Source organism: Medicago sativa, chromosome 8, assembly GCF_051527215.1.
Source record: "Medicago sativa cultivar Bolivia chromosome 8, Bolivia_mono, whole genome shotgun sequence".
Lineage (NCBI taxonomy): Eukaryota > Viridiplantae > Streptophyta > Magnoliopsida > Fabales > Fabaceae > Medicago > Medicago sativa.
Window position 1 is genome coordinate 74,514,491 of NC_140756.1, and position 26,422 is coordinate 74,540,912.

The following is a 26,422-nucleotide window of genomic DNA, read 5'->3' on the forward strand; positions in this document are numbered from 1 at the left end:
TAATAATTAATAGTTGTTTTGATTATTAAAAAAATAATTAATAGTTGTTTTAAATATTATTATATCTATTTGTCATCATTTTAAATAAAATGCAATTCATGCAAATTATTATTATTGTTTTTTAACGAAGGAATGTAAAATTTGTAATGTTAATTTTTTCATTTTCAAATTATTAGCAAATGTGCAGAAATTTAAGCTCATACGAATAAATAAATATTTTATAATTTAATTTTTTTTTATGAATTATAATTAAATATTACAAGGTAATTTATAATTTAATAAATAAATTATTTTTGTTTAATGATGTAAAGTTAGTGGGGCTTATTTAAGTACTTTTTATTAGAGTCCTTATTAGTGTACTCTCATTGGAGTCATTGAATCATGAATAGGTACTTTTATTAAAATATTATAAATAAGTGATGTGTAACGTGGGACCCATTCAAGGAGTCCCTATTAAGGAACTACCATTGTGGATGCTCAACCACCTCCAACCAACTTCATTTCAATTTTCCATATCTACACATGGATATGCCAAAAAATTGCAAGAGATCATTCATTTGTTTACATATATATACTTACTTATTAATATTAGGGTTAATTATGTTTCTAGTCCCTATAAAATAGCGACCTTGTAAGTTTAGTCCTTACTTAATTTTAATAGCATTTTTAGTCCCTAATTTTGTTTTTTTGCCCTGAGTATTAGTCCCTACTCAATTCAAATTTGTTTAATTTATGCTTAAACTCTTAAATTTTTGAACAATTTTTTGCAGACATGTTTAGAACATTACTAAAAGTTCCTCCGCAAAAAATTATCGCAAAATTTGATTTCTACATCCAGATTTTATTACTTTTTATCTTTAACTTTTGTCGTTTTAAAAAATTCATATTTAATTCATTTCATGTCTGAAAATTCTAAATTTTAGTAAACGAACCTTTCGTAGTGTTCTAATCTTGTCTCAAAAAAATCGTTCAAAAATTTAAGAGTTTAAGGATAATTAATCAAACTTTGTTTTAGCAGGGACTAAAATTATAAGTAAATTTTTTTTATAGGGACTAAAAATGCTATTAAAATTAAGTAAGGACTAAACTTACAAGGTCGCTATTTTATAGGGACTAGAAACATAATTAACCCTTAATATTATATAACATGGAAATTATGAGAGAGAAAAAAGAGTAAATTTATCACAGACATTAGACAATGATATAATATTTTATCAAAAATTATAAATGTGAGTTTGATTTTGTAAATGTAGAGTTGTTTACAATCTTAATTAACCACAAACTATTTTGTTGCATATTATTATTGTCTTGCTCAATTTAAAAAGGCTCGAATATGCTTTTGATTTCCATAAATAGGAGTTGTTTTAGTTTTAATCACTAATTTTTTTTTTTTTTTGTTTTTAGTCCTTACAAATATAACAAAATTTGTCTTTTGTCCTTGCTATTTTTTTAGTCTTTGTAAAGTTTGTTCATGTTAGAATTATTCTGAGTAAAATGTGTCTGATATCAATTTTAGTCCTTATTTATTCAGTATTGAAGGGACGAAAATCAAATGTTCTACATATTACAAAAAACCAATTTCAAAGTAAATAGATTTTAAAATGACTAATTTTTTTTACAAAGACTACAAACAAAAAATATTTTTTACAAAGGCTAAAAGAAGGTTTCGTATATTTACACAATCAAAGTCATATCTAAACCATTTGAAAAATTGGTCTCTTGGTTAAAGCATACTTGATTTATATAAAAGAAATAAAATCTAAATTTTTATTTACAACAACTTATCCAATTAAATCAAGAGTTTTTTTTTTCTTTCACTTTTCAAATAAGTTCAATTGGTTCAAAATAAATCCAAAGTTAACCATGTGTATGTTTGGCTCTACAACGATAACAATTGATTTTGAGTGAATTTGTTCTGTTTAAAAGTGAGTTAAAAGTCAAATGATTAGTGTTTGAATACACATATGCAAAACCGAGTTAAACAATAAAATTATGTTTAAAAAAATCAATTCTAAAATTAAAATATACAAATTGTAACTTCAAGTAAAATCAATTATATAAACAAAATGAAATTCTATTTAAAAACAACTAAACATGTTAAAATATATGTCTCACATCCGAAATTAAATTTGGTTTTTGCATGAGTGAAACCAAACATACATTTCATAGATTTAAACTAGTAATAAAAAAACAAATCTTAAATCTCAAAGTTTTTTGGTTTGAGCTCTTTTAGTGCTCTTGGGGATGTAAACATTCAAGAAGTGCTATCTGTGTCGTAAGATCTTTTCAACTCAACTCGACATCACCCCTAAAATTTTCCATAAAAGAATGTACAAAGTTGGTTAATAAATAGTTAATTAATTTCCTTAAAAAATAATTAATTTTGTCAAAATTAATTAGTTATTTAATTAATTAGTACTCCATTATATTACAAAAATGGGTCTTGTTAACGAGTACCCTGACACTCTTTAAGCATGCTAAATAAAGTAATTATTTTTTCAAAATTTAAAAGTTTTCAATTTTCAATGCACTGATTACACAAACTTTTATAAAAAAGTTATAATTTTATGTCCTTAACCAGTGCCCGGGGCACTAGTTAATATTTCCCTGCAAAAATTATAGTTGTAAAAAAAAGGTTTTTTTAATTTTTTTTTTTGAAGATTGTAAAAAAAAAAAAAAGAGGTATTAATGCAAGCAAAGCAGCGAAGTTTATCTTTTCGTGAAGCAAAGCACTCTCCCTTCTTGGAGTTCCGTTGAACAATAAACAGATAAGACACCGCGTTGATTTTCTTCTATTTCACGATCTCCTTCACGATTCACGAGGTTCAATTTATATCCTTCAATATTTCAACTTTTACGTTTTTCGATTTTCAATCAAACTTGTACATCAAATTTTCAATTATTAAAGGTTTTTCTCTTCTCCTTTTAAGATGATCGGAAACTGCATACAAAATTATCTGAAATTTAGGGTTCTTTTTAATTTCATATTAAAATTTTGGGCTCTTTTTAGTCAATTTTGTATGTATGTCAATTTTCAATTTTGTTCTTGCTTTTCATGATTATTTCTCAGTTCTTGTTTGATAATTTGAGAGATTGATGAAATACTATTTGTAATCTGCCTTTTTGTTGATGCTATTTGCAGGAAGAATGGCAAAGAGTTACTTCAAACAAGAGCATGATCTTGGTAAAAAAATAAATAAAAAATTGCTTTTTTTGTTTGTTTGTTGGTGATTTGGTTAATTTGATTGTGTTTGTGGAAGGTTGATTAATATGAAAATAAATGGTTTGTTTTGTGTACAGAGAAGAGAAGAGCTGAGGCTGCTAGGATTAGGGAGAAATACCCTGACCGAATCCCCGTGAGAGACTATGCTTTTCAATTTTTATGATTTTTATCTGCACCTATAAATGTATTTTTCTGTTTAAATTATGTTTTTTTCTATTTGTTGTATCATTCATTTGATCATGCTATGATTTCGCGGTATATACGACTGTTTAGCATGTGCGGTCTTTGATGATCAAAAAACAACTATCCATGAAGTGAAATTAGCTTAATCTTGATAAATGTATGTTGGATGATTACATATTTGATGTTTGGGATTTCTTGTTGTTGATGTTGACTTATGAAATTTAATTGGATCGGAATATTGACATTTAGAGATGAGATAACTTTTAGTTTTTGGGAAGAGACATGTACTATTAAATTAAATTCCAATTAGAGGCAATTCATGTTGACTTATGGTTCTACTAGATGCCCACTGCACTCATGATACTTGAAAATGTACATTCCTGATAGATGATAGACTCTTTTTATTATGCTAAACTGTATCTTGATCTTCCTGAAGGTGATTGTGGAGAAGGCAGAAAGAAGTGATATCCCAAGTATTGACAAGAAGAAGTAAGATTTTGTTAATATTTTTCATGTAATCTGGAAATGTCACATTAATTGTTTCTAATCATATGTATGTCTCTTCAAAAGGAAAGAAAAATGTTATAGCAGATTTGATATTGTTTGTATTATATTATGTAATAACATAATGAACATATATACTTTATATGTGAGGTTGCTGGCCAGAACAAGAGGAAGGCGGAAAATCATGGTTTTCTTGAGCAATATTTCTGAATTTAGGATTTTTATCTCCTTTTGTAATGGTTTAATCATTAAAAACTTACCAGTTAGAGTTTGTTGATTTAAAAGCTTAGTAGATGAACTTTTCACATAATCGACAATGGATTAGAGTTGTGTATCATGAAAGCCATCCTCATAAAGCTTCACATAAATTAAAACTGTTTTCATCCGTTGCTTTATAATTAGCATACTGCATGCTTTTTATTTTTTAAAGAAAAGATATTTCAAACTGTGCACGGCATTCCTCTTTAGATTTTTAAGAATTTGGCATGATATTTCTATTGTATATACTTTTCCAGTTTACGAGGTCCTGAACTTTGAATTCGATAAAAGAATTTAAATTGGTTGTCTATATTTATAAGAATTTGATTTATGTGAGTGTGGTTTTTGTATAGCTTGACCAGTCATGGGTTTGTATTTGCTTCTGTCAGATAACTGTAGATTTTATGGAGGACTAGGGATCATTTCTTGTAAAATTTTCATTGTGAAATTATTTCTGCCAGCTGGTGTATAAATTTTCAAGGTGTATAATTGGCATTTATCATTCGTTTGTCATCTTTCATAGCTATCAAACTGATTGAATTATTGTATTTGTAGGTACCTTGTCCCTGCTGATCTCACAGTTGGACAGTTTGTCTATGTTATCCGCAAAAGAATTAAACTAAGTGCAGAAAAGGCCATCTTTATATTTGTGGACAACGTCCTTCCACCTACAGGTAAACTTTAGCAAGTTAAACATTACTTTGCTATGATCCTTCAGTCTTTTAATTTAGAGCAGTATTAGCCGATCAGTTGATGGGATTCCACAATTTTTGCAGGAGCAATAATGTCAGCCATATATGATGAGAAGAAGGATGAAGATGGATTTCTTTATGTTACTTACAGTGGGGAGAATACCTTTGGAGATCTGATTTCCCATTAGCATATCATAGATTTACAGTATATGATATGTCGCTCCCTCATTGGCTTGTTCATAAATTCACGATGGTACTTAATAACAACGAACATTGTTCTCAATTGCCATGTACAGCTGCATGTAAATTATATTCTAAGAACATGTTTAATGTTGAAAAGTTTCCTGGTTAAGTCTTTCAACTCTTTTATTGATTGTTCATCATGCATATCCATGATGTACTTTGTTAATTGCAAATAGATACTTTCAAGTAGTTTTTTTATTGTTTCAATCAGAACAGAAAAAGTTGGTAGAAGATTTTCCTTTCCAAATTTGTGAAATTAATGATCTGGTTTGTAACAATCACATGCATAGCAAGTTTGCAGTGGTGGAGACATAGGAGATGGTTTAAGGATTTATGGTTCCCTTGGAGGATAAAAGAACTTTTATTCCTTTCGTCTTTAGATCTTCAACCCACTATCCCACTATCGAAATCCTTGAATGAAAACAATTCAAGTGATATCCTAATTGTATCCCTCTACCAAAGAATCAAATCTCAGAGTTCTTTAGAAAGATTTTTCAGAGTGTTTGAGAGTAAGAGAGAGTAAAGAAGATGTTTTCAATGGATTGAATATCTATAGGAAGATATATTTATAGCTGGAGATTTTTAGATGAATCCATTCATCAAAGATGTGAATCGATTCAAATCTGTCTTTCAAAATCCCAATTGTCGTGTTGTGATTGAAGTTTAACAAATTGATTTAGTCAACAAGTTTGATTTAATCCTCTTTGTTCAATCACTCGATAGAACTGTAATCTTGATTGCATAATTGTCATAGATTCAGTTTGTGTTAATTGTGTTAGTAGTGATTTCTTAAAGATGAAACGTGGTGACTACCCGGTATGCTGGTACCAAGTACAACAGTTTTTAAGAGACCTTTGCATCTTATTTTGACCTCGGATGCTCATACCATTTCCAATAATACAATGTACAATCACGGTAGAATTGCTTAAGGACTCCAATACATCCATTTAAGGACTGGAGAAATCCTACACGTTATTGTGACATCATAGGTACCAACTCTAACACTAAGTGAGGACCAATCTTTATGGATAAAATAATGCACTTCTATTTGAGATGCTCTTAGACCTGTGTTTTTCACTTCATGTGTTAAACTTGTAAGAAAGTCAATCAAAATCGAAAGGCAAAACTTATCCTTTTCTTTCTGATGATGTTATTAACTTTCACCAAATATAAAATGAAATATGAAGCCATGATGTTGGCTGGATTTAAATCTCTCATAAAGGATAATATCTTCATCAGCGTACAAAATTCGCTATAAAAATGAATATGGCTTCCTCCGTGGACAACAATTCAAAAATCGGATAAAAAACAATAATGGAAAGCTGAAAATGGCAGCTATCCTGTAACCTTTGATTTATCCGGACCCCTGTTCCTAACCAACAAAATCAATTACTGCTACAGCTGACAATGAATGGGTTGATAAATCTGATGAGTTCGGATGTCCGGATCCCTAACTTCAGATCCACCTCACCACCACCCAGCCAAAAGAAATCAGGAGTTAGTTTTACAATAGCTTCATCCAAAATCACCTGAAATCAACCCATAATATTCAATCAATAAAGGAAGAAGTCCAAGGCTATTATTCTATAGATCAGGCATCACAATATCTAACAGGAAAAGAGACTGAATTATCATTTGAATGTAATGCAACAACAAAACAAATGTTTCAATTAATTAGCAGACTACATGCCTTCGAACATTATTCATAGGAAAAGAGATGTGCTAAGGTAGGTCTAAAATTTGAACCCCGTACTCTATGAGTCGTCTGGCTTTGGATTCATTTGATTCACAGATCTTACAAGAATTCAACTTAAGACGGGCATCATGGTTCCACAATAAGTAGGAAACGAGAAAAGAAGGTGCTTTACAGCAAGCTACATTCTTTCAGTTTTTACATGTACAAGGTAGAGAGTCTAGAGACTAACAAAAATCAATCATGTAGAATTCAATGCAAAGGGTCAATTGTTAGTTGGTTACCACGGGAAAAAAGAATCATAACTTGTAATCTGTAAACACTAAGTAAGCCAGTAAGAGACCAACTCAGTTTTCATTTTCTGTTGATCATTGATTACATCAATTATAATACAAGTGCATGAAAAAAAAAATAGTAATGGATTATTAACTTAAGAACAGGGTGGATTAGGGATTATTTCATTGTAATTGTCAAGATGAAATATATTTATACACATATAATAAGGATTAGGATTCCAATCTTTACCGGAATGTCTGTTTTCATGCCGATACAAGTCACTGCATTGTGCCCATATCCAGTTAACTCTGCCGATGTTTCCTCAGGAGCCAGCCTCACTATATTAATAACAAAAAGCATAAAAGATAAAGGATTGACAAGGAGAACCACAATTATCATATGAGCATGGACTACAGCATACAATAAACATTTTCACATGATGGATACACTTCAAACATAAGTGGTACTGCAAAGTGATGGATTTCAGCAAGCATTGGATCTCCCAAACTTTCATGTAATCAGCCACTTAGAATTGAGACGAGGTAATGCATTAAAAATCGAAAACAAAATGTAAAAAACATTTTCCGATGGTGAATATACTTTGAGTTGTAAGTAGTGATACAAAGTGATGGGTGTCAGCAAATATGGACCTCCTAACTTTCACTTTATCTAGCAAATTTCCTACATTATATGCCATTCAGAATGCTCAGTTCACGCCAAACCATTACATGGTCAAGCGTTTATGGGCTCATCACCTACACTTGTATTGCAGAAGTTCAAGGCAGAGAGGTCAGAAATGAGGCGATGCAGTGCGTTAAAAACTAATTCAACGAAAGAGAATATCCACTTTTTCATATGTTGCTAGAGAATATTTACAGTTGATTATCCAAAATTTAAATTTTTATGCATTTAACTTGATAGCCATTGTGCACCATTAGAGACCCATGGACAAACATAACCTTATGCTCTCAAATATCTTCAACCCCAGATGAGAGACTTAAACTGCTTCTCCTAACCTTAGCTAGCTTCTATGTTAACCAAATGTCCATAACTCGTCTAAGACTTCCTGCAACACAGTCCTTAAGTTACGACTCTTCACCTCAAAGAAAAACTACAAAATTTCATTTTCTAGGAATCTTTGGTCTTTGTTCCTTTCACATCCCAACTTTTCAAGGCTTTCCTTGATTTTGACCCAGTTTGAACTTTGAACAGCACAATAAGGGACACATCCTACATAAAGTCTAATTTAAGAATTAAATTGACAATTGGGTTGCCGCGCCTATGGTCAATGAAATGAGTGATGGTAAGAGTTGTCCTCTTGCCACAGGGAGTCGGTAAGAAACAAGAATAGCTGTTAGGTTTCAATTTAATAAGCAAGCAAAATCCACATTGTACCATGTTACAAGCAAGACATCAGGGAAACATAGCATAGCCAGTGTTTTCCTATCCCGCCATACTAATGCATAATATTTCCCCATTATGTTCAATACACAGACGTTCATGTCTTCATGGTACTAGAGAGTAGAGAAGGTTCATTTTTAGCAGGGAAACCTCCATGACCAACTGTACTCAAACCCTCCTTCAAAGTGTTTGGATTCGTGTTGTTGAGATATTGAAAAGTTGTGACTGTTTAGTTTTAACTTCACTATTTACTGTATTGATTGTATTGATTAATCTTCTTTATTAATTAGGGGTTAACTAGGAGACTCCTACCCATATAAATGTACATTCTCCCCACATAATATGATATGAAAAACATATTTTCAGTCTTAAGATGGTATCCAGAGCATGGTTCTGAAATCCTAGTTTTGTCTTTGGGTTCAGTCGCTGTCAAGGCTAGCCCTATATTTTTATTATATTTTCTTTTCTCAATTCAGTCGTTCGGTGTTCAAAGGGAACCGTCCTGGTTTTTGTTTCGTGTTGTTTAATGGGGATCCAACCAGTTTCCTCTTCAGCCACATTGGCTCATTTCAACAATTCTACGGTGTGCCTATCTCACTCTACTAGATCATGGGTTTTAGATTCTGGTGCTTCTGATCATGTTGTTGGTGATCCCTCTCTTATCTCTAATTTGTCACCTCCTAAGATACCTCACAACATTACTGTTGCTAATGGTTCTAAGGCACAAGTTACTGGTATTGGTCAAGCTTCTCCTCTGCCATTCTCACTGCCTGTTATTTGATAAACCGCATGCCATCATCGGTATTGGGTAATGAAATTCCATACTCACTTTTGTTTCCTAAGGATCCTCTGTACGTCGTCCCTCTTCGTGTGTTTGGATCTACGTGTTTTGTACATGATCTCTCTCCTGGCCGTGATAAATTGTCTGCTCGAGCTGTCAAATGTGTGTTTTTGGGATATTCTAAAATCCAAAAGGGGTATCGTTGTTATTTTCCATCTGCACATCGTTTTTATGTTTCAGCAGATGTTACTTTCTTTGAGGATAAACCATTCTTTGCTTCACCCACTACATCTGGTTCTACAACTTCTACATCTGATGTTACTACTTCCCAGTTGATGCCCATTCCTCTATTTGAGCCATTTGTCTCTACTCAAAATCCTACACAGTCACGAGGTAAAGATGAGTTCCATCGATATGGTATTACTTATGAGCGTCGACATGTTGAAGCTCCAGAAACAGCTCCTATTGATTCCAATAATTCAAGTCCTAAGACCCCTGCTACTAATTCTAGTGCTTCAGATACTGTTCCAGTCTCTTCTCCTGCTGCGGTTCCACCTGAGCGTCCTATTGACTTACCTATTGCTCTTCGTAAAGATAAAAGGTCTACCGCTAATCCTCATCCTATTTATAATTTTTTTAGCTACCACCGATTGTCTCCTTCCTACTTGGCTTTTGTTTCTGCTCTTTCAACTGTCTCAATTCCTAAGACACTTCATGAAGCATTATCTCATCCAGGGTGGAAACAGGCCATGATTGATGAGATGATTGCGTTAGAATCAAACCAAACTTGGGAGCTTGTTCCACCTCCTCTTGGAAAATCTATTGTTGGTTGCAGGTGGGTGTTTAATGTCAAAGTGGGACCTGATGGACAGGTTGATCGATTAAAGGCTCGGTTAGTGGCAAAAGGTTACACTCAAGTTTATGGTCAGGATTATAGTGATACCTTCTCACCAGTTGCGAAGATGACATCTGTTCGCCTCTTTATAGCTATGGCTGCCATGAGACGTTGGCCCCTGTTTCAGTTGGATATCAAAAATGCTTTCTTGCATGGTGACTTGGAAGAAGAGATTTATATGAAGCAACCTCCTGGGTTTGTTGCTCAAGGGGGGCATGGTTTGGTATGCAAATTGAAAAAGTCCTTGTATGGATTGAAACAATCGCCTCGAGCATGGTTTGGACGATTCAGCAAAGTTCTACAACAGTTTGGGATGACCCGTTGCGAATCAGATCATTCTATTTTTCTTAAATGCTCAACATAAAATAAATATATCTACCTTATGTTGATGATATTGTAATTACCAGTGATGATTACGAAGGTATCAAGGCATTAAAACAACATCTATTTCAAAACTTTCAGACTAAGGACTTAGGTCCTCTTCGTTACTTTCTCGGGATTGAAGTGGCTCAATCAAACTCTGGTATTGCTATCTCTCAGAGGAAGTATGCCCTTGATATTTTGGAGGAAACAGGTCTTATAGATTGTAAACCAGTTGATACTCCTATGGATCCTAATGTAAAGCTTCTTCCTAACCGGGGGAGCCCTATTATGATCCAGGCAGATACCGAAGACTAGTGGGAAAATTGAATTATCTCACCTTGACCAGACCGGACATATCTTTTCCAGTTAGCGTCGTAAGTCAGTTTCTTAACTCTCCTTGTGTCAATCATTGGAATGCAGTTGTTCGAATTCTTAAGTATATCAAAAGAGCACCCGGAAAAGGACTTGTTTTCACTGATAGAGGCCACACAAATATTGTTGGGTATTCAGATGCCGATTGGGAAGGAGATGCAAGTGATAGACGGTCTACTTCCGGTTATTGCATTTTTGTGGGCGGAAATCTGATTTCATGGAAGAGCAAAAAGCAGACTGTTGTCGCCCGGTCGAGTACAGAAGCCGAGTATCGAGCTATGGCGCATACTACATGTGAGCTTGTGTGGTTGAAACATTTACTGCAAGAATTACATTTTTGTGAGGTTGGTCAAATGGAACTTGTATGTGATAATCAATCGGCTTTACACCTCTCCTCCAATCTAGTTTTTCACGAGAGGACAAAGCATATTGAAGTTGACTGTCACTTTCTTAGAGAGAAGATTATCACCGGAATCATCAGAATCTCATTTGTCAATTCCAAGGATCAACTTGCTGATATCTTTACTAATTCTCTACGGAGTCCTCGGATAACTTACATATGTGACAAGATGGATGCATATGATGTATACGCACCACCTTGAGGGGGAGTGTTGAGAAATTGAAAAGTTGTGACTGTTTAGTTTTAACTTCACTATTTATTGTATTGATTGTATTGATTAATCTTCTTTATTAATTAGGGGTTAACTAGGAGACTCCTACCCATATAAATGTACATTCTCCCCACATAATATGATATGAAAAACATATTTTCAGTCTTAAGACATGTTAATTATCGTCTCAACACACGGTAGATACGAAGCTAGCATTAGTAGCATCCAGTAGAAAAGGGTGACACGAACAGACTACACTGCTTTGCCAGCTCATCAAAAGCAGTGACACTAACCAAATAGAAAGGGGTGATGAAAATCAAATTGCCTAATCTGCTGACCCAATTGACAAAAATTTAGCAAAGGACACCATATAAAAAGCATAATAAATTCCCCATATACTATATGCTACTATTATTGGTTACAATCTGGACTGTCATAAAATACTCACTACACCTCGGGTTAGACCCAAAAAACTTACATCTAACCTTGACCGAGTTATAACACCTCAAAGATACTCAGCCCGTGATCAATACACTCCGTTCGTTTTCCCATCACTCGGAATGAATGATATAAACGGAGAGGAGGTCTAGAAGAAAACCTAAGCCCTTCATTCGACCTGAACCTTAAATACCCCGACCTTTGAGCACGGTATACTGCCAGCAGATTTCATAAAAGTTCTACGCCGGAACACAATACCATAATGTTCAACAAGATTTCACTCACCACAATTTACCCTATTCTTAAAAAAACTCATGATACAACAAGGTACAACTAAGGATCTGTTTGGCACAACACAATTTTGAGCTTATAACTTATAAGCTTATTTTTACTAACTTATAGTGTTATAAGCTAATTCAAGTAGCTTAAAGCTTATCATTTTCTCTCTCAATTTTACCTATGTTATCTTAATTGGAAAAAACTAAATATCAATCAAACATTTTATTTTTGTCATTTCATATTTATAAACTAGTTCAACTGTTAATTTTACCGAAGACTACAAATTCAATAAGTTAGTTTATATGCTACAAGCTATCAGCTATCCCAACCTAAAATTTATTTATGTTGTGAGTAAAACAAAGTACGCTTACAGTTGAATTTCTTCTTGGCTATAGCTCCATTGTTGAGCGAGTATAGAAAATTTCTCACAGCTTCAGCATTGAACCGAGCAGTATACTGCAGACAAAAACAATTGTAATCAAAACTAACCCACAAAAGAATTAACAAACAAAATTAAAAAAAAAAAACACAGAACCTGAACAACGACAACATAGTACTTAGAATTATTTCGATCAGAACAATCAACAACATTTGCAGGTGCTTGCGTGTTGACTAAAACAATGCTTTTACAAAGATGATGAATCGATGCGGCGTTAAGAGCATCACGACGAGCTTCGAGAGGCCAATCGTAGTAATCGGAAGCGACTCTCTTGAAGGAGAAATCGTTAACGTTGTTGGTGTGTAGAATGGAAGAGAGGCGAGAAACTGTTTCTGTTTCTGCTTCAGTGTCAGTGTGAGGGTCGTTGGTGAGAGGGGGATTAGGTGGAAGATGAGAATTTTGTTCTAGTTTTGATATGCGTTGGAGGAGCTGGGTTTGGACTCGTTCCAATTCTCCAAGGGCTTCTTCCATTTTCTTAAGGATGTTCTAAAATCGATCAGTTTTGAGCCATGAAGTTTTCACAATCCAAAACCACTTTATGAAGTTTTCAAAGTCCAAAACCATTTTCCTAAAAAAAATATATTTATTTTTGGTAGAAGGAGAAAAAGTAAAGAAAAAAAAAAGAGAAAAAAAAAAAAAAAACTAAGCTACAGCCTTAAGAACCGTACTCTAGAAGCATCAGCAAGAAGTAAATCTTCCAAGCACGGGATGGGGTTCTCCAAGCTGCACCAAGAAGAATCGTGAATGACACCATGTTTAGCTAGAAAATCCGCACATGCATTAGCCTCTCGAAGGGTGTGCGTCAACTGCACATTCCAAGGGAGATTAAGGAGATCCTTAACATTTCTGATGATAGTGGCATAAACATGCCAAGCATTGAGGGGAGCTTGAATTAAGTTTATAGCATGGAGGGAATCAGAATAACAAATCACATTTTGGTGCCCTTTCTCCCAAGTCAACTTCAAACCGTGCATGATCGCAAGCAGTTCCACGTGCAAGTTATTCGAAATACCAAAAAAATCTGAGAATCCACAAAGCCAAGTCCCGTCCGAAGTACGAAGAACACCACCAAAGCCAGAACGGTCGGGGTTGCTGAAACTGCTTCCATCAACATTAAGAATTATAGTTTGCATACGGGAGGGGTGCCAAGAAGTCCAGCGTTGTTGTGAGCGAGAAACAAGACCTTCACCCAAAGACGTTGAAAGAGAACTAAGATAGCTCCCAACATTGTGTCGCAATTGATGATAGCTAACATGTTCATTACCAAGACACATTGCATTCCGGGCTTTCCAAATACACCAGATGCCTGCCACAAAAATCAAAGGATCCGAGAGTCGGAGACCTTTTTTGAGCCACGCTTGAGTGTTTAACTCCTGGAAGAACGCAATACCATTGTACCCCAAGGATCTCCAAATACAAGTAGAAAAATATTAATCATAAATATGTCTTACTTCAAATAAAACAAATGTCTTAATTAATCCATACCATTCGTACAATTGGATTGGTGATCGAGGGTCGAAATGATGTTCATGCTGGTCAAAATTATTGTTGGTGGTGGTCAAAGCAATGATTGGACCGATCCTCGACGGTTGTCGAAGTGGTGGTTTGAACTTGAAGTGGTCGTAGTGGTTACCGGTGGTTGTTGTAGTAGTCGTCGACGACCATTGGTGGTGGCATGTTAGCGTTGTAACAAAAATAAAAAAAATTCAAACCTATTCTTTGGTTGAGTTCTAATTGAAAATTGTTTTGAAAATAAGTAGAAAACCAAATAAACCAAATTTTAACTAAACATGCTTTGGTTTTAAAAATGAATTTCTAAACCAAAAACTCACAACCATCCTCAACGAGTCATTAACTTAAAGGATTTTGTCTACTTATAAAAAGACACGTCTTAGATTTTAAGGCTTGAGTTCAAGTCTCATTAGATCAATTGAAAAGAGATAAATATAAATTCTTTTGAATATTGTTTTCTCAACCCCTCTTTTTTATTTGTCTTTATCATTGTGTTTTTTTCTCATGTTTTGTTATTTGGCCTGTGGGATCTATGAATTAGATTAATTAAGTTAATTAAGCATCTAATTAGCATTAAAAAAAGTATATATATATTTTAAACTAGCATGGACACCCGTGCCAAGCACGGGCTAGAATGTCGTTATATTTGATGGAGGGAATATTGTAATGTATAAGGTGTTACTTAAAATTTTAGATGGAGTTTTGGTTGTATCATTATCACTTGTGTGGTTTCTCTTTATCCAAATTGTCGATCTACATCAACGTAGGCTCCCACAGAAAGCCCAACGGTGGTATCACATCCGGGTTCGACATTGTGGGGGATCGAGAGTTGTTCTTGGTGGTGGACTACAGACACAAAGATCCTAACACTTAATGGAGAGATGTTAATGTCTCAAGTGTGAGTTAAAATTCCGTATTGTATGCAAGAGTAGATGTGAGAAACATATAAGTGAAATGACTCATATACATAATGCCTTAAGACTTTGAAAGAAGATAGGATGTGAATCTCACTTCTGTGATTGATCTTAGCTTAATGTGATAATACAATCCATTGTAGGATCCTAGCCTAATGTGATGATTTGTTTCGTTATTTTTTGAGTGTCATTTGTTTAATTTTTCATCTTAAATTTTAGTTTTTGAATGTGATTAGCTTTCATGCACAAAAAAAAAATAACCTTTGTCATTTCAAATTCCTTCACTTATGGTATTTCATGGGATCTTGCAATGGAAAAATGTATATGTATGATGAGTTGACAAAATACATATTCGTTAGACATTTTAAATAGATGTACATATTTTCAATAAATCTAATATTTTGGTAGCATAACTGCCCAGTAATATTCAACTTCTTCAACAAATCCATAAAATCACCAGCAATTCATTATGTTTCCTATGCTCTCACGAATAAAACGTACACTCCTTATTTTTTTTTCTCTTTTCATTTCTATCAAGTTCAAATTCATTTTTAATCTTCTTTTCTTTTATAATTTACTTTATCTCTTCTCATGAAAAAAAGAAACAAACACCCCTCTATGAAACTGCCGCCAACCCACTTTTTTTTACCATGTCGTGTCTCTGACCTTATGTGATATCTCACCAGATCACATACATAATAGCCTCACACTTAAGGGAGAGATGTTTATGTTTCATATGTGAGTTAAACTTGTGTGCAATAATATACATTGAGTAACATATAAGCAAGAAGAACAATATACCTAATGTCTTAAGATTTTACGCAAAGATGTGATGTCAATCTCACTTGTGGAGTTTCTCATAGTCAAATTTGATGGTCCAACCCATTGTAGACTCCCTCAGAACTCTAAACATTATAATGAGTTAAACTTGTGTGCAATAATATACATTGAGTAACATATAAGCAAGAAGAACAATATACCTAATGTCTTAAGATTTTACGCGAAGATGTGTTGTCAATATCACTTGTGGAGTTTCTCATAGTCAAATGTGATGGTCCAACCCATTGTAGACTCCCTCAGAACTCTAAACATTAATTTTTTTTTTTTAGTTTTTGAATTTCATTTGTTTAACTTTTTATATCAAGTATAAGTTTTTGGATGTCATTTGCTTTCATACAATTTTTTTATCCAATCAATATTATATCAAATACCTCCATATTTGGTCTTTGGGTGAACGAACATGCGAATGGAAAAATACAAATGTGTTATGCTGAATTGAAAAAGTACATGATTATTAAACATTTTATAAAGACGTGGCGTTTTTTTAACCGAGTATATTTTTTGGTGAAATATTTACTCTTAAATTTCCAACACTTTTTAACTGACCCATTAAATTGTCAGTAACTTGCTATATTTCCGATACTTCCATGGACAAAACACACACTATTTTTTTCCCTTATCATTTCTTTCATGTTCAAATTTCTTTTCATATTCTAATTTAATTTTATTGTTGCTAAATTTATTTCTCTCATTTCATGAAAGATGGGAACACAAACTTCCCTCCGCAAAAACACCATTAATCCATTTTTTTAACCATGTTGTGCCTTCGCCTAACCTTATTTGACTATCAACAAATTACAGACGCATTGAGTCTCACACTTTAGAGATATATGTTCATGTGTAAATTGTGACTTAAAGTTCCACATTATTGGATGCCAAAGTAGACGTTGAGAAACATATAAGTAAGATGACCAATACACCTAATGTGCTTAGTAAATCCTTTATATGTTGTTGCGTTTTTTTACCCGAATCTAACTTTTTGGTAAATTAGTTTTTTTAACACAATCTAACTTTTTGGTAAATTAATTACACAAAAATCTTCAACTCCTTCAACAATTTCATAAAATCACTTGCAACTTACTTCGTTCTTTATAACCTCATGGACAAAATACACAATTCTTATTTTTTTAACCGGTATCAGTTCTCTCAATCTCAAATTTATTTTTCATCTTCTAATTTCTTTGATCTCTTCTCATGAAATAAAGGAACAAAAACACACTTTTAGTAAATTACCATTAATCTACCTTTTTGATCATGTTGTACATCGGTTTGACCTTATTTGGCTATGTCACGTAATTACGGACACAGAGAATGTCACACTTGAGGGAGATATGTTATCGTGTAAAATAAGAGTTAAAGTTCTACAATGAAAGGAATAGTATATATTGAATAAGATATAAGTGAGATGACTCACAAACGTGTGCCTAAATAATTTGGGAGAAATTGTGGTGTCAATATTATTTGTCTAGTTTCTTTTAGCCTAATGCAAAGATACAACCCAATGTAGGTTACACTTGCAGTCCCGAAATTATGATGATTTGTTTTGTTAGCTTTTGAATGTCATTTGTTTAATTTTTTTATGTTAAATATTATATTTTGGAAGTCGTTCGCTTTCATGCAATTTTTATTTGTCAAGGCGATAACTTTTTTTTATTTAACCTCTATTATTTTAAGTTCCTTCACTTTTAGTCTTTAGTGGGATATGACAAAGGAAAAACGTTTATGTGTTATGCTGAGTTGAAAAATACATGTTTATTATACATTTTAAATTGATGTGACATTTTTAATGAGTCTAATATTTTTGGTAGAATAATTACTCAGTAATATCCAACTCCTTCAACAAACTCATAAAACTACCCACAACTCACTCGTTTTCCTTGTCATTTCTTTCTAGTTCAAATAATTTTTCTAATTTAATTTCTCTCTTCTCATAAAATAAATGAGAAAAAAAAACACATCTCTATGAAACCACCACCAAGCCACCTTTTTTTACCATGTTGTGCCTCTAGCCTTATTTGACTATTTCATCATATCATAGACATAGAGAGTCTCACGTTTAAGGGAGAAATGCTAATTTGTCATGTGTGAGTAAAAATTCTATATTGCCAGCAAGATTTGATATTTATGAACATATAAATGAGATGAGTAATATACATATTGTCTTAAGGTTTTGGATGAAGATGTGGGGTTTCTCATTTTGAAACACAATACCTTGGTATATGTTCCTCATCAATATTATTGGACATCCAACTTTAAATCTTAATTTGTGGTTTGAAATATGCAACTGTTAATATCATTCAAGAACTCAATTGAATACCATTTGCTTTGTAGCTTTTTATTTTGGTCAGATTGACAAATCAAATCAAAGCTAATATTTTCCTTCTCGTTTTCTGGAAACAACGATAGAATAATATTGTTAAAGTGCTCAAATGGGTCCAAAGTTTGAGCAAGTATCCCTCGCTCTTGATTTTTTTGGAGAGCTATATATTTTCCAAATTATTGGGATAAACAAAGTCAATAAGGGAACACAATGAATAAGTTTGATCTAACCCACTTGTTTTGGCCTGGGACTACTTTTAAGGTCTCGTGTTTGATTCTCTCTGCTGCCTTCATATCAATTTTAAGGTCTCGTATTTTCTTTTCAAATCCATGTATCAATGCTTCATTGATTTTCAATGGAATATTGAAGGATGAACCGGTTGTACGAACACCTGGAATTAACATGTAAGCTATGACCCTAGGAAAAAATGGTCAAATTGATAATAGATTAGAGCCTCGTAAGTATGTGGATAGCAGTTCAATTTCTGCCTCATGTGTATGGAAAATATTCAGCTGAGATGAGAGAACTCGTCTTATGTATCCCACAGGTTTTCCAACTAAGATTAGTCACTGCTAAGCGGTGATGTAAGCTTTATACCAATTTCATGATAACTCGAAAAAATATCAAATATAAAATTAGTTACCAAACTTAATTGATACATTTAATTAGTATATCTAATAAACATTAAAAATCAATATTTATTATTATTAATAATAATATAATAATAATAACAATAATATTTAAAAATTGATAATTTCAGCAAGCATTTATTTTGTATTATTTTCGACCAAAAATTTTCATCAATAAGTTAATCGATCGTTAGAGCATCCACAATGGACCTCTCCTTTTGGTTGCTTAAATGAGTCTCTATGTACATGCCACTTGCTCTTATAATTAATACTTAATAAGATTTAATCTTTCAAACTCTAGGAGTATATATGTTACCGGAATAACTCAAGGACTTTCTCTTAGTTCGTTCCTTTTATTTTTCTTTTGGTTTTCTTTACTTTTTATTTTTTTGTTATTTACTTTTTTCTTGGTTTGGTGTTTGCCCCTCAGCTTTTTGCTTAGCTTTATTGAGAAGGTTTTGGTCCATCCCCCAACTCCTTTTGTTCTTGTTTCCTTTTATTTATGCATTTATAAAGTGATGCAGCTGGTTCATAATTGAACCCCATTTAACTAAAAAAATAAAAAATCTCTCAAACTCAACACTTCAAAAAATATTAAATGGGTCTTAGTAATAAATAATTGTTGTGCATTTCATATTAAATGTGTAGTTTTTTAATAAATAATAGTTGTTTTCAATAAGAAGTTATTACTTTCAGTTGCTTTAACATGTGCAATATTGCATCTAAAAACCCATAGGTCTAGTAGCCATTGTATATGTTCTACACCTAATTTTCTAGTTCTATCTAGTGGAGGTTCGGTTTAAAATTAACATAAAAAAAAATACACATTTGTTGGCTAGTGCCCCTTTTAAATTATATATATTTTGATTAATGTGTATATACACTCTTTACAACTTTGTTTGTATTAGAGGTAGTACAATACTTATATTATTGAGTAAACATGTTTTATTCAAAATATTGATTGTTATAATGATTTTTTTAAATTACCATTTACATGCTCTTCAAAGTCAAATGAGGTTTGGGTTTTATCATTTTTTAAAAGTGAAAACGAACCAAACTGAATCGATGGTGTACGGTTTGGTTCGACCAAAACTGCATTTAAATAAAAGAGGAATTCCCTCAAAAAAAAATAAAAGAGGAATTTTTTTTCTTCAAATGTTTGTATTTAGTTAATACTGAAAATAAAATATATGAAATTCCGTGAGAACACATAATTCAGAAATAAAGTTGCAATAAAAATTTAGATTTTTTTTTTAGTAAAATTCAGAAATAATCATAGTAATAAAATTCAGAAAAACTTTTGCAACGTAAGAATCTAGAATATGTCAAAAAAGAAACTTTAGAATCCAGAAGAGAAGCTGCAACAAAGAAAAATGAAACCCTAATTCAAAATTCTTATAATGTAACACTAATCCAAACAACACAAAGAAGAAAAATAAACAAAAGCCTTAAAAAGACTAAAATACACACTTATTACATATGATTCGTGGTATAAAATGAGTAAATGACAAATTACCAAAAAAACTAAAGTTTGGCCCTGACAGTTAATATAGGATGCGCGACCTTGAACTGAATATATAGATAGGAAACTACTTTGTTCTCAATATTATAAAGGTCTCTGCAAAATAATGAACACATTGTAACCAAAACCGATAAAAGAAATTTCAATAATGTTGAGTTTCCTCCCAATTAGAAGAAACACAACCAAACTGGAAGGAATTAAAGTCGATTAAACTGAGATATACTTTAGTTATAAATCCGATAAGTTCTTTGTAAATTTGAGGAACATTGAGTAGAAATATGGTCATCCGCAAACAAATATATGGGAAAATAAATATGTTACATTAATAGCAAAAGAAATTTAATGAATAAGATCATATCGTTATATGATGAAAATAATGTCTCAAATGAAGCATTTTCAAAAATGATATATAGTAGACAATTATTTGGAACAAAATATAAGTCATGAGAGAATTGGAACAAAATATAAATCATGAGAGAAGATTCAAGATCCCTTTCGTTTATGCCTTTCTTCAGCTTCAAAATCAATTTCTCAACAAATTATTTGATAACTAACATTCTCCCTCTTATTTTCTCCTGTGCAGCTAAAAATCCAACTATTAGCAATAAAATCCTAAACCATGGTCACAAACCATGATGAAGGGGAACGGTCTCATGCAATCAACAATAAAATTTGATGAAATTGTAGAAACTAAAGGTGTTCTTGATCTTCTTACCGTTCTCAAAACCATTTTGAAAAATAGTAATAGTGATGAGAATAGGATGGAAGATAAAGATCTGAGCTATTTTATTTCCTTTTTGTGACAAAAAGATTCATTACCTTTCACTATTTTATTTTGGTTTTAATTTGATTTTAATAGGTGAGAAACAATTCAACGATAGTCTTGAATTAGACCAATTGTCAACATTTTTTTTAGGACTGTTATAAGTGTTGAATAATTTGAATTTAATTTCATTAATTGGCAGTTGATAGTTTCTTGTTTGATTTTTTTATGGGCAGTCTCTTGTTTGATTTGATATCAGGCAATTAAATTTCTAGATATCATTTTGATCATAATAATAAATCGAATGATTTCTTAAAATAGAGGCAGTATATGGAAGTATGTGTTGAGACTGAAATACCAGGTGCTAAGCATATACCATGTAATGGAAATTTGAATTTTTCTAGCATTAATTAGCATGACATTAATTAGAATGAGACTATAACATGCCACATGTACTTTTGAATGAAAATGGTTTCACTTGTTTATATTGTAGATGTAGATGTAGATTGTAGATGTAGATAAGGATACGGATATAGATATTGATAGTTTAGCCGAGATTGTTGTCTTTTTTTTTAATATAATTTTAAAATAAATAAAAAAATATGGGTATGAAATAAAGGCAAATAAATATTATCGATGTTGATGAGTGACTCAAACAACCATAAGTATGTGTTTTATCATGCAATTTGTAAAAAAATTAACAAAGAAGTTTGAGTATGTGTTGATGGCAGAAATAAATAAATATGGGGAGATAAAAATGGAATGCTTGATTAGGTGATAAAGAGTATTTGATGCATGTGAACTAATTTATCAAATGAAATGAATGGATGAGATTTGATGTTAAAATAATTTATGTGAAATAATATATATCAACGCCATGTTTAGTGAAAATGAGTGATTGACAATAGAAACGAAAAAACTTAATAAATTAAATCAGTTCTTTTGAATAGGAGCAAATGAAAATAATAAAGAAAATAGTGAGGTTTAGATAAAATTCATTGAAAAAAAAATAACTAAAATAAATTTTCTACATTTTCGCAGGGGTCGGTCTTGTTCTACAACATACATGAATAGTTTGCACCACAAAAATGTAAGATAAAAATATAATATCTTGAGAACTATCAACTAATATGTTACCCAAAAATACTTGAGAATTCTCTGTTTTTTTTTCCAGGAAGAATTCTCTTTTATATGCACAACTTCAACGTTGGAAGAACAAAACATTGACATGCCTTTCACATATCTCTCATTATTAATAGTGGCAAAAAAAATAGTTTTGGAATGAAGAAATCTGATTCAAAACGTCTTTCAATTACGTCGCTTCAAATTAATAGAAAAATAATGAAATTCATTAAAACGTGAAGCAAACTTTTTCAAAAGGTGTAAATATACATGGGGATGAAAACCCTAAAATTAACAGAGCCGACAACTAAACCTATAAAAGGGAATCAAGGGAAAGAAAAAAAGGTGCCTAAATCAATTTGATAATAATGAAATCAATAAAATTGAATTGGTCAGGAGGTAGAAATATTTGCATTTCAAATATATGATATTATAAACAATTTGTACGAAAGGAAGATGCATATACAAATGATGAAAGACAAATTGACTATATATAGGAAAAAAAAACTCAAGACTGACTAACTTAATATGATGATGTGTTGATTACAATTTGATTGGATGATAATTAAGAATTATGTACCAACATGTAATTGGTACATATCTTGTCATAAGCCGTTAGAACTCGAGGGTATCATAGGATGAATATGTGAATTTGAACAAAATACATGGATATATACAACATGTAGTGGAGTAATATCATAAATTGAATCAATTTTTGAAATTAGAGTGATGATAAAAATATGTTAAGAAGAAAAGTGTTTCAATAAAATAAAAGAGAGATTTTGAGAATAATTTTAAAATTTTAGTATGAATTCTAAATGATGTGAAGATGTTTGAGACGGACAAACAATATTTATAGAAAAAAAGAAGCAAGTAAGTCACATCAATTATGCCATTAATTTAGTAATGAAATTAGTAACACATTAAATAGCAAAAATAATTTGAATAAAATATTCCATTTATTTTTTTGTCATTATAAGCCTTTTAGTCAACTTGCATAATCATGTTAATTACATAAGTCTTGCACAAATCACATAATATGTACCAATTACACAAAACATTAAATGCATCTTTCAATATAAGGATGCCATGTGTACTATCAAAATAAAATAGTGCAAATATATATAATAGAGATAAGTAAGATTTCCCTTAAATTAAACCACAAAAATCCAAATTCCAAATTGCAAGATCAAATTACAAAAGCACACAGCCCACTGTTTCAGTGTTATTCGGTCCTACTGTTTTCCAAACCAGTATCTTTTTCTTTTCTTCCCTTCACAGTCCAGTGTGTTACTTTCACACACACATTTCTTCTTCTCACTGACCACACACATTTGCTATTCATATACCTGCAACTAACAAATCATCATCATCAATCATCATGCACAAGAGCGGTTCTGCTTCGACGTTAGGCCCAGACGGCCTTGACTTAACCCAAGCCTTCTTCAAACCCATCTCAAACGCAGCACCACCATCACCCACAAAGCGTCACAACAAGATCTCCGTCATCGGCGCCGGTAACGTCGGCATGGCCATTGCTCAGACCATCCTAACTCAAGACCTCACCGACGAGCTCGTCATCGTCGACAACAAACCCGACAAACTCCGCGGCGAGATGCTTGATCTTCAACACGCTGCTGCTTTCCTTCCCCGTGTTAAGATCAACTCCTCCGTTGAATACTCCGTTACTGCTGGCTCCGATCTCTGTATTGTCACCGCCGGTGCAAGGCAGATCGGTGGTGAGTCTAGGCTTAATCTTCTTCAGAGGAATCTTTCTCTGTTCCAGGCAATTATACCCCCTTTGGCTCGTTACTCGCCGGAAACGGTTCTGATCATCGTGTCCAACCCCGTTGATGTTCTTACCTACATCGCATGGAAGCTTTCTGGGTTTCCTTCTAATCGGGTCATCGGGTCGGGTACCAATTTGGATTCATCTCGGTTTCGGTTCCTCATTGCTGATCACCTCCAGGTCAACGCTCAGGATGTTCAGGTCATTCTCATTTTCTTTTTATCTTTTACATTTTAGTGAAGTACTAGATTTTGTTGTGATCTTGCGTTATTTTCATGATGATATGTTGGATGAATATTTTTGACTGGGATATGTTAAATGATTTTAAGTTGTTTAATTACTATTTTTGAGCTCTAGGGATCAAACAATTTAGTGTCAAATTACAAATTAGTTCCGGAGACACTATGTATTGATATATGAAAGTTGTTTGAAACTAACTGAAACACCAACGTATGTTGCCTTTTGGAGTAGAAATTTTTAGAATTCTTCATCCTCGTTGAGACGATGACTTAATTGCTGTCGGTTTGACATAAAAACAAGGGAAAAGAAGCATGCTTAGAAACCAATTAGATTAGCGTCTCAGCCATGAGAACGAGAAGGGCTACAGAACTTGACTTCCAAAACATGTCTTCAATCGTTGTTAGAGTAATTTCAAATGATTTTGAAGTAATGGTCCATTGGGGACATAGAACTTGCCAGTTCATGAAACTAAACAACATTATAGATTGCCGAATAGAGATCAACATAAGTTATAAACAAATTATTAGATACATGCTGAAGCTAAATGTCATATCGTGTTAACTTAATATTTCTGTTCTATTAAACTGACAGAATGGCTGAATTGATTGACGATCTTTAAGTTCAAGGACTAATTTTCATTTCGTGTAATTTGGGACCAATTGTCTCATATTTACAATTTTGAGGATGATCTAAATGTTTATTCACTCTTAATTCAGGGGTTGTTTGAAATGAAAAATAAAAGTAATGACTTTTTGATGATTTCCGTGTTCACTATAGAAAGTGAGAAAGGTTGAAGTGTGAAATAAAGTGTTATTGGTGCAGGCATGCATAGTAGGGGAGCACGGGGATAGTTCAGTGGCATTGTGGTCTAGCATCAGCATTGGTGGTATTCCTGTCCTTAGTTTTTTGGAGAAACAACAGATTGCATATGAGAAAGAAACGCTGGAGAATATACACAAGACTGTGATAAACAGCGCATATGAAGTCATCAGTCTAAAAGGTTACACTTCTTGGGCCATTGGGTACTCGGTGGCTGGCTTGGCGCGTTCCATTATTAGGGACCAAAGGAAAATTCACCCTGTGTCTGTTTTGGCTAAGGGGTTTTATGGCATAGGTGATGTTGAAGTGTTTTTGAGCTTGCCAGCACAGCTTGGAAGAGGAGGGGTGCTTGGTATAACCAATGTGCACATGAATAATGAGGAGGAACAAAGGCTTAGGGATTCTGCTAAAACTATCTTGGAGGTCCAGACTCAGTTGGGTATTTAAATGAGTCCATATCTAACAGACTCACTAACTACGGTTTTTTGTTTGTCTTTTACATTTCCCATGGTTGTCTTCCACCGCAAGTGTTTTTTGCTTAGTACTTGCTATCCAAAATGGTGGCTGAATTCGGATCTTTGTAGTATGGTGTGCTTTGTAGTATATGATTTTACCAGTCAAATTTCAAGTTCTATGCAATAATATTACTCTTTGTTCCTCTTGTTGGTTCACCACGTAGGTAGCTTTTTTAGACAAACCACGCAAGGTAGTTTCATGCAAGAGTGAAACTTTAATTTTGTTCATTGGACTTAACTTCTACAATTAATGATCATAAATAAACTAGGGTAAGTTTAATAATTTATTATAGATGAAAATATGGATGACAATATTACGCTTTATCCAAAAAGAAAAAGGATGATAATAATGTTATAATTCTGATTACTCATTTGAAGTATATTTTACCATATTGTCTCATGTTATGAAATAGACTGAAAAACGTAAACTATGTTTTCTCTATCGGTAAAGAGAGAGTGGTCTTTTTATTTTTGACGGCGATAAAGTTTATTTTGGAAATGCTAAATATATCACCGTTCCAAGCTAATTAAGTCATGCCAAGAGTAAAACAAGAGTTACGCATGTCAGTGTCTTCTACACCAATCAAGCTGCCCAAGATACAAGCTTTTGTAAGCTTCAATGGGCATACTATTGTTATATCACAAGAGAACACAAACAAAACGATGCTACAAATTAGTTACACGGGTAACACTTTTAAAACCAGACAGCAAGTAACACTATTAAAACCAGACAGAAAATCTTAATTTACCACCTATCATTCTACATTGTCCTCCCAGACACCTCGT

General features: G+C 32.8%; 3 protein-coding genes across 3 annotated transcripts; 2 read left to right on the forward strand and 1 right to left on the reverse strand.

Moving 5' to 3' along the window:
* Positions 1-2,719: 2,719 nt before the first annotated feature.
* On the forward strand, positions 2,720-5,221 carry ATG8F (Ubiquitin-like superfamily protein). Its single transcript, XM_085739074.1, has 6 exons — positions 2,720-2,823; positions 3,143-3,184; positions 3,301-3,356; positions 3,843-3,895; positions 4,724-4,842; positions 4,945-5,221. Exons 2-6 carry the CDS (start codon positions 3,148-3,150, stop codon positions 5,046-5,048), a joined length of 369 nt encoding a protein of 122 aa, XP_085595200.1. The 5' UTR covers positions 2,720-2,823; positions 3,143-3,147; the 3' UTR covers positions 5,049-5,221.
* Positions 5,222-6,278: 1,057 nt separating this feature from the next.
* Positions 6,279-13,202, reverse strand: LOC146901458 (YbaK/aminoacyl-tRNA synthetase-associated domain-containing protein). The gene is made up of 4 exons (XM_085739073.1): positions 12,748-13,202; positions 12,584-12,668; positions 7,322-7,410; positions 6,279-6,632 (listed from the first exon to the last, which is right to left on the reverse strand). The coding sequence occupies exons 1-4, from the start codon at positions 13,120-13,122 to the stop codon at positions 6,489-6,491; spliced, it is 693 nt and encodes a 230-aa protein (XP_085595199.1). The 5' UTR covers positions 13,123-13,202; the 3' UTR covers positions 6,279-6,488.
* A 10,369-nt stretch (positions 13,203-23,571) lies between these two features.
* Positions 23,572-25,783, forward strand: LOC146901459 (L-lactate dehydrogenase A-like). Its single transcript, XM_085739075.1, has 2 exons — positions 23,572-24,263; positions 25,125-25,783. Exons 1-2 carry the CDS (start codon positions 23,655-23,657, stop codon positions 25,566-25,568), a joined length of 1,053 nt encoding a protein of 350 aa, XP_085595201.1. The 5' UTR covers positions 23,572-23,654; the 3' UTR covers positions 25,569-25,783.
* The last annotated feature ends 639 nt before the right edge of the window (positions 25,784-26,422 follow it).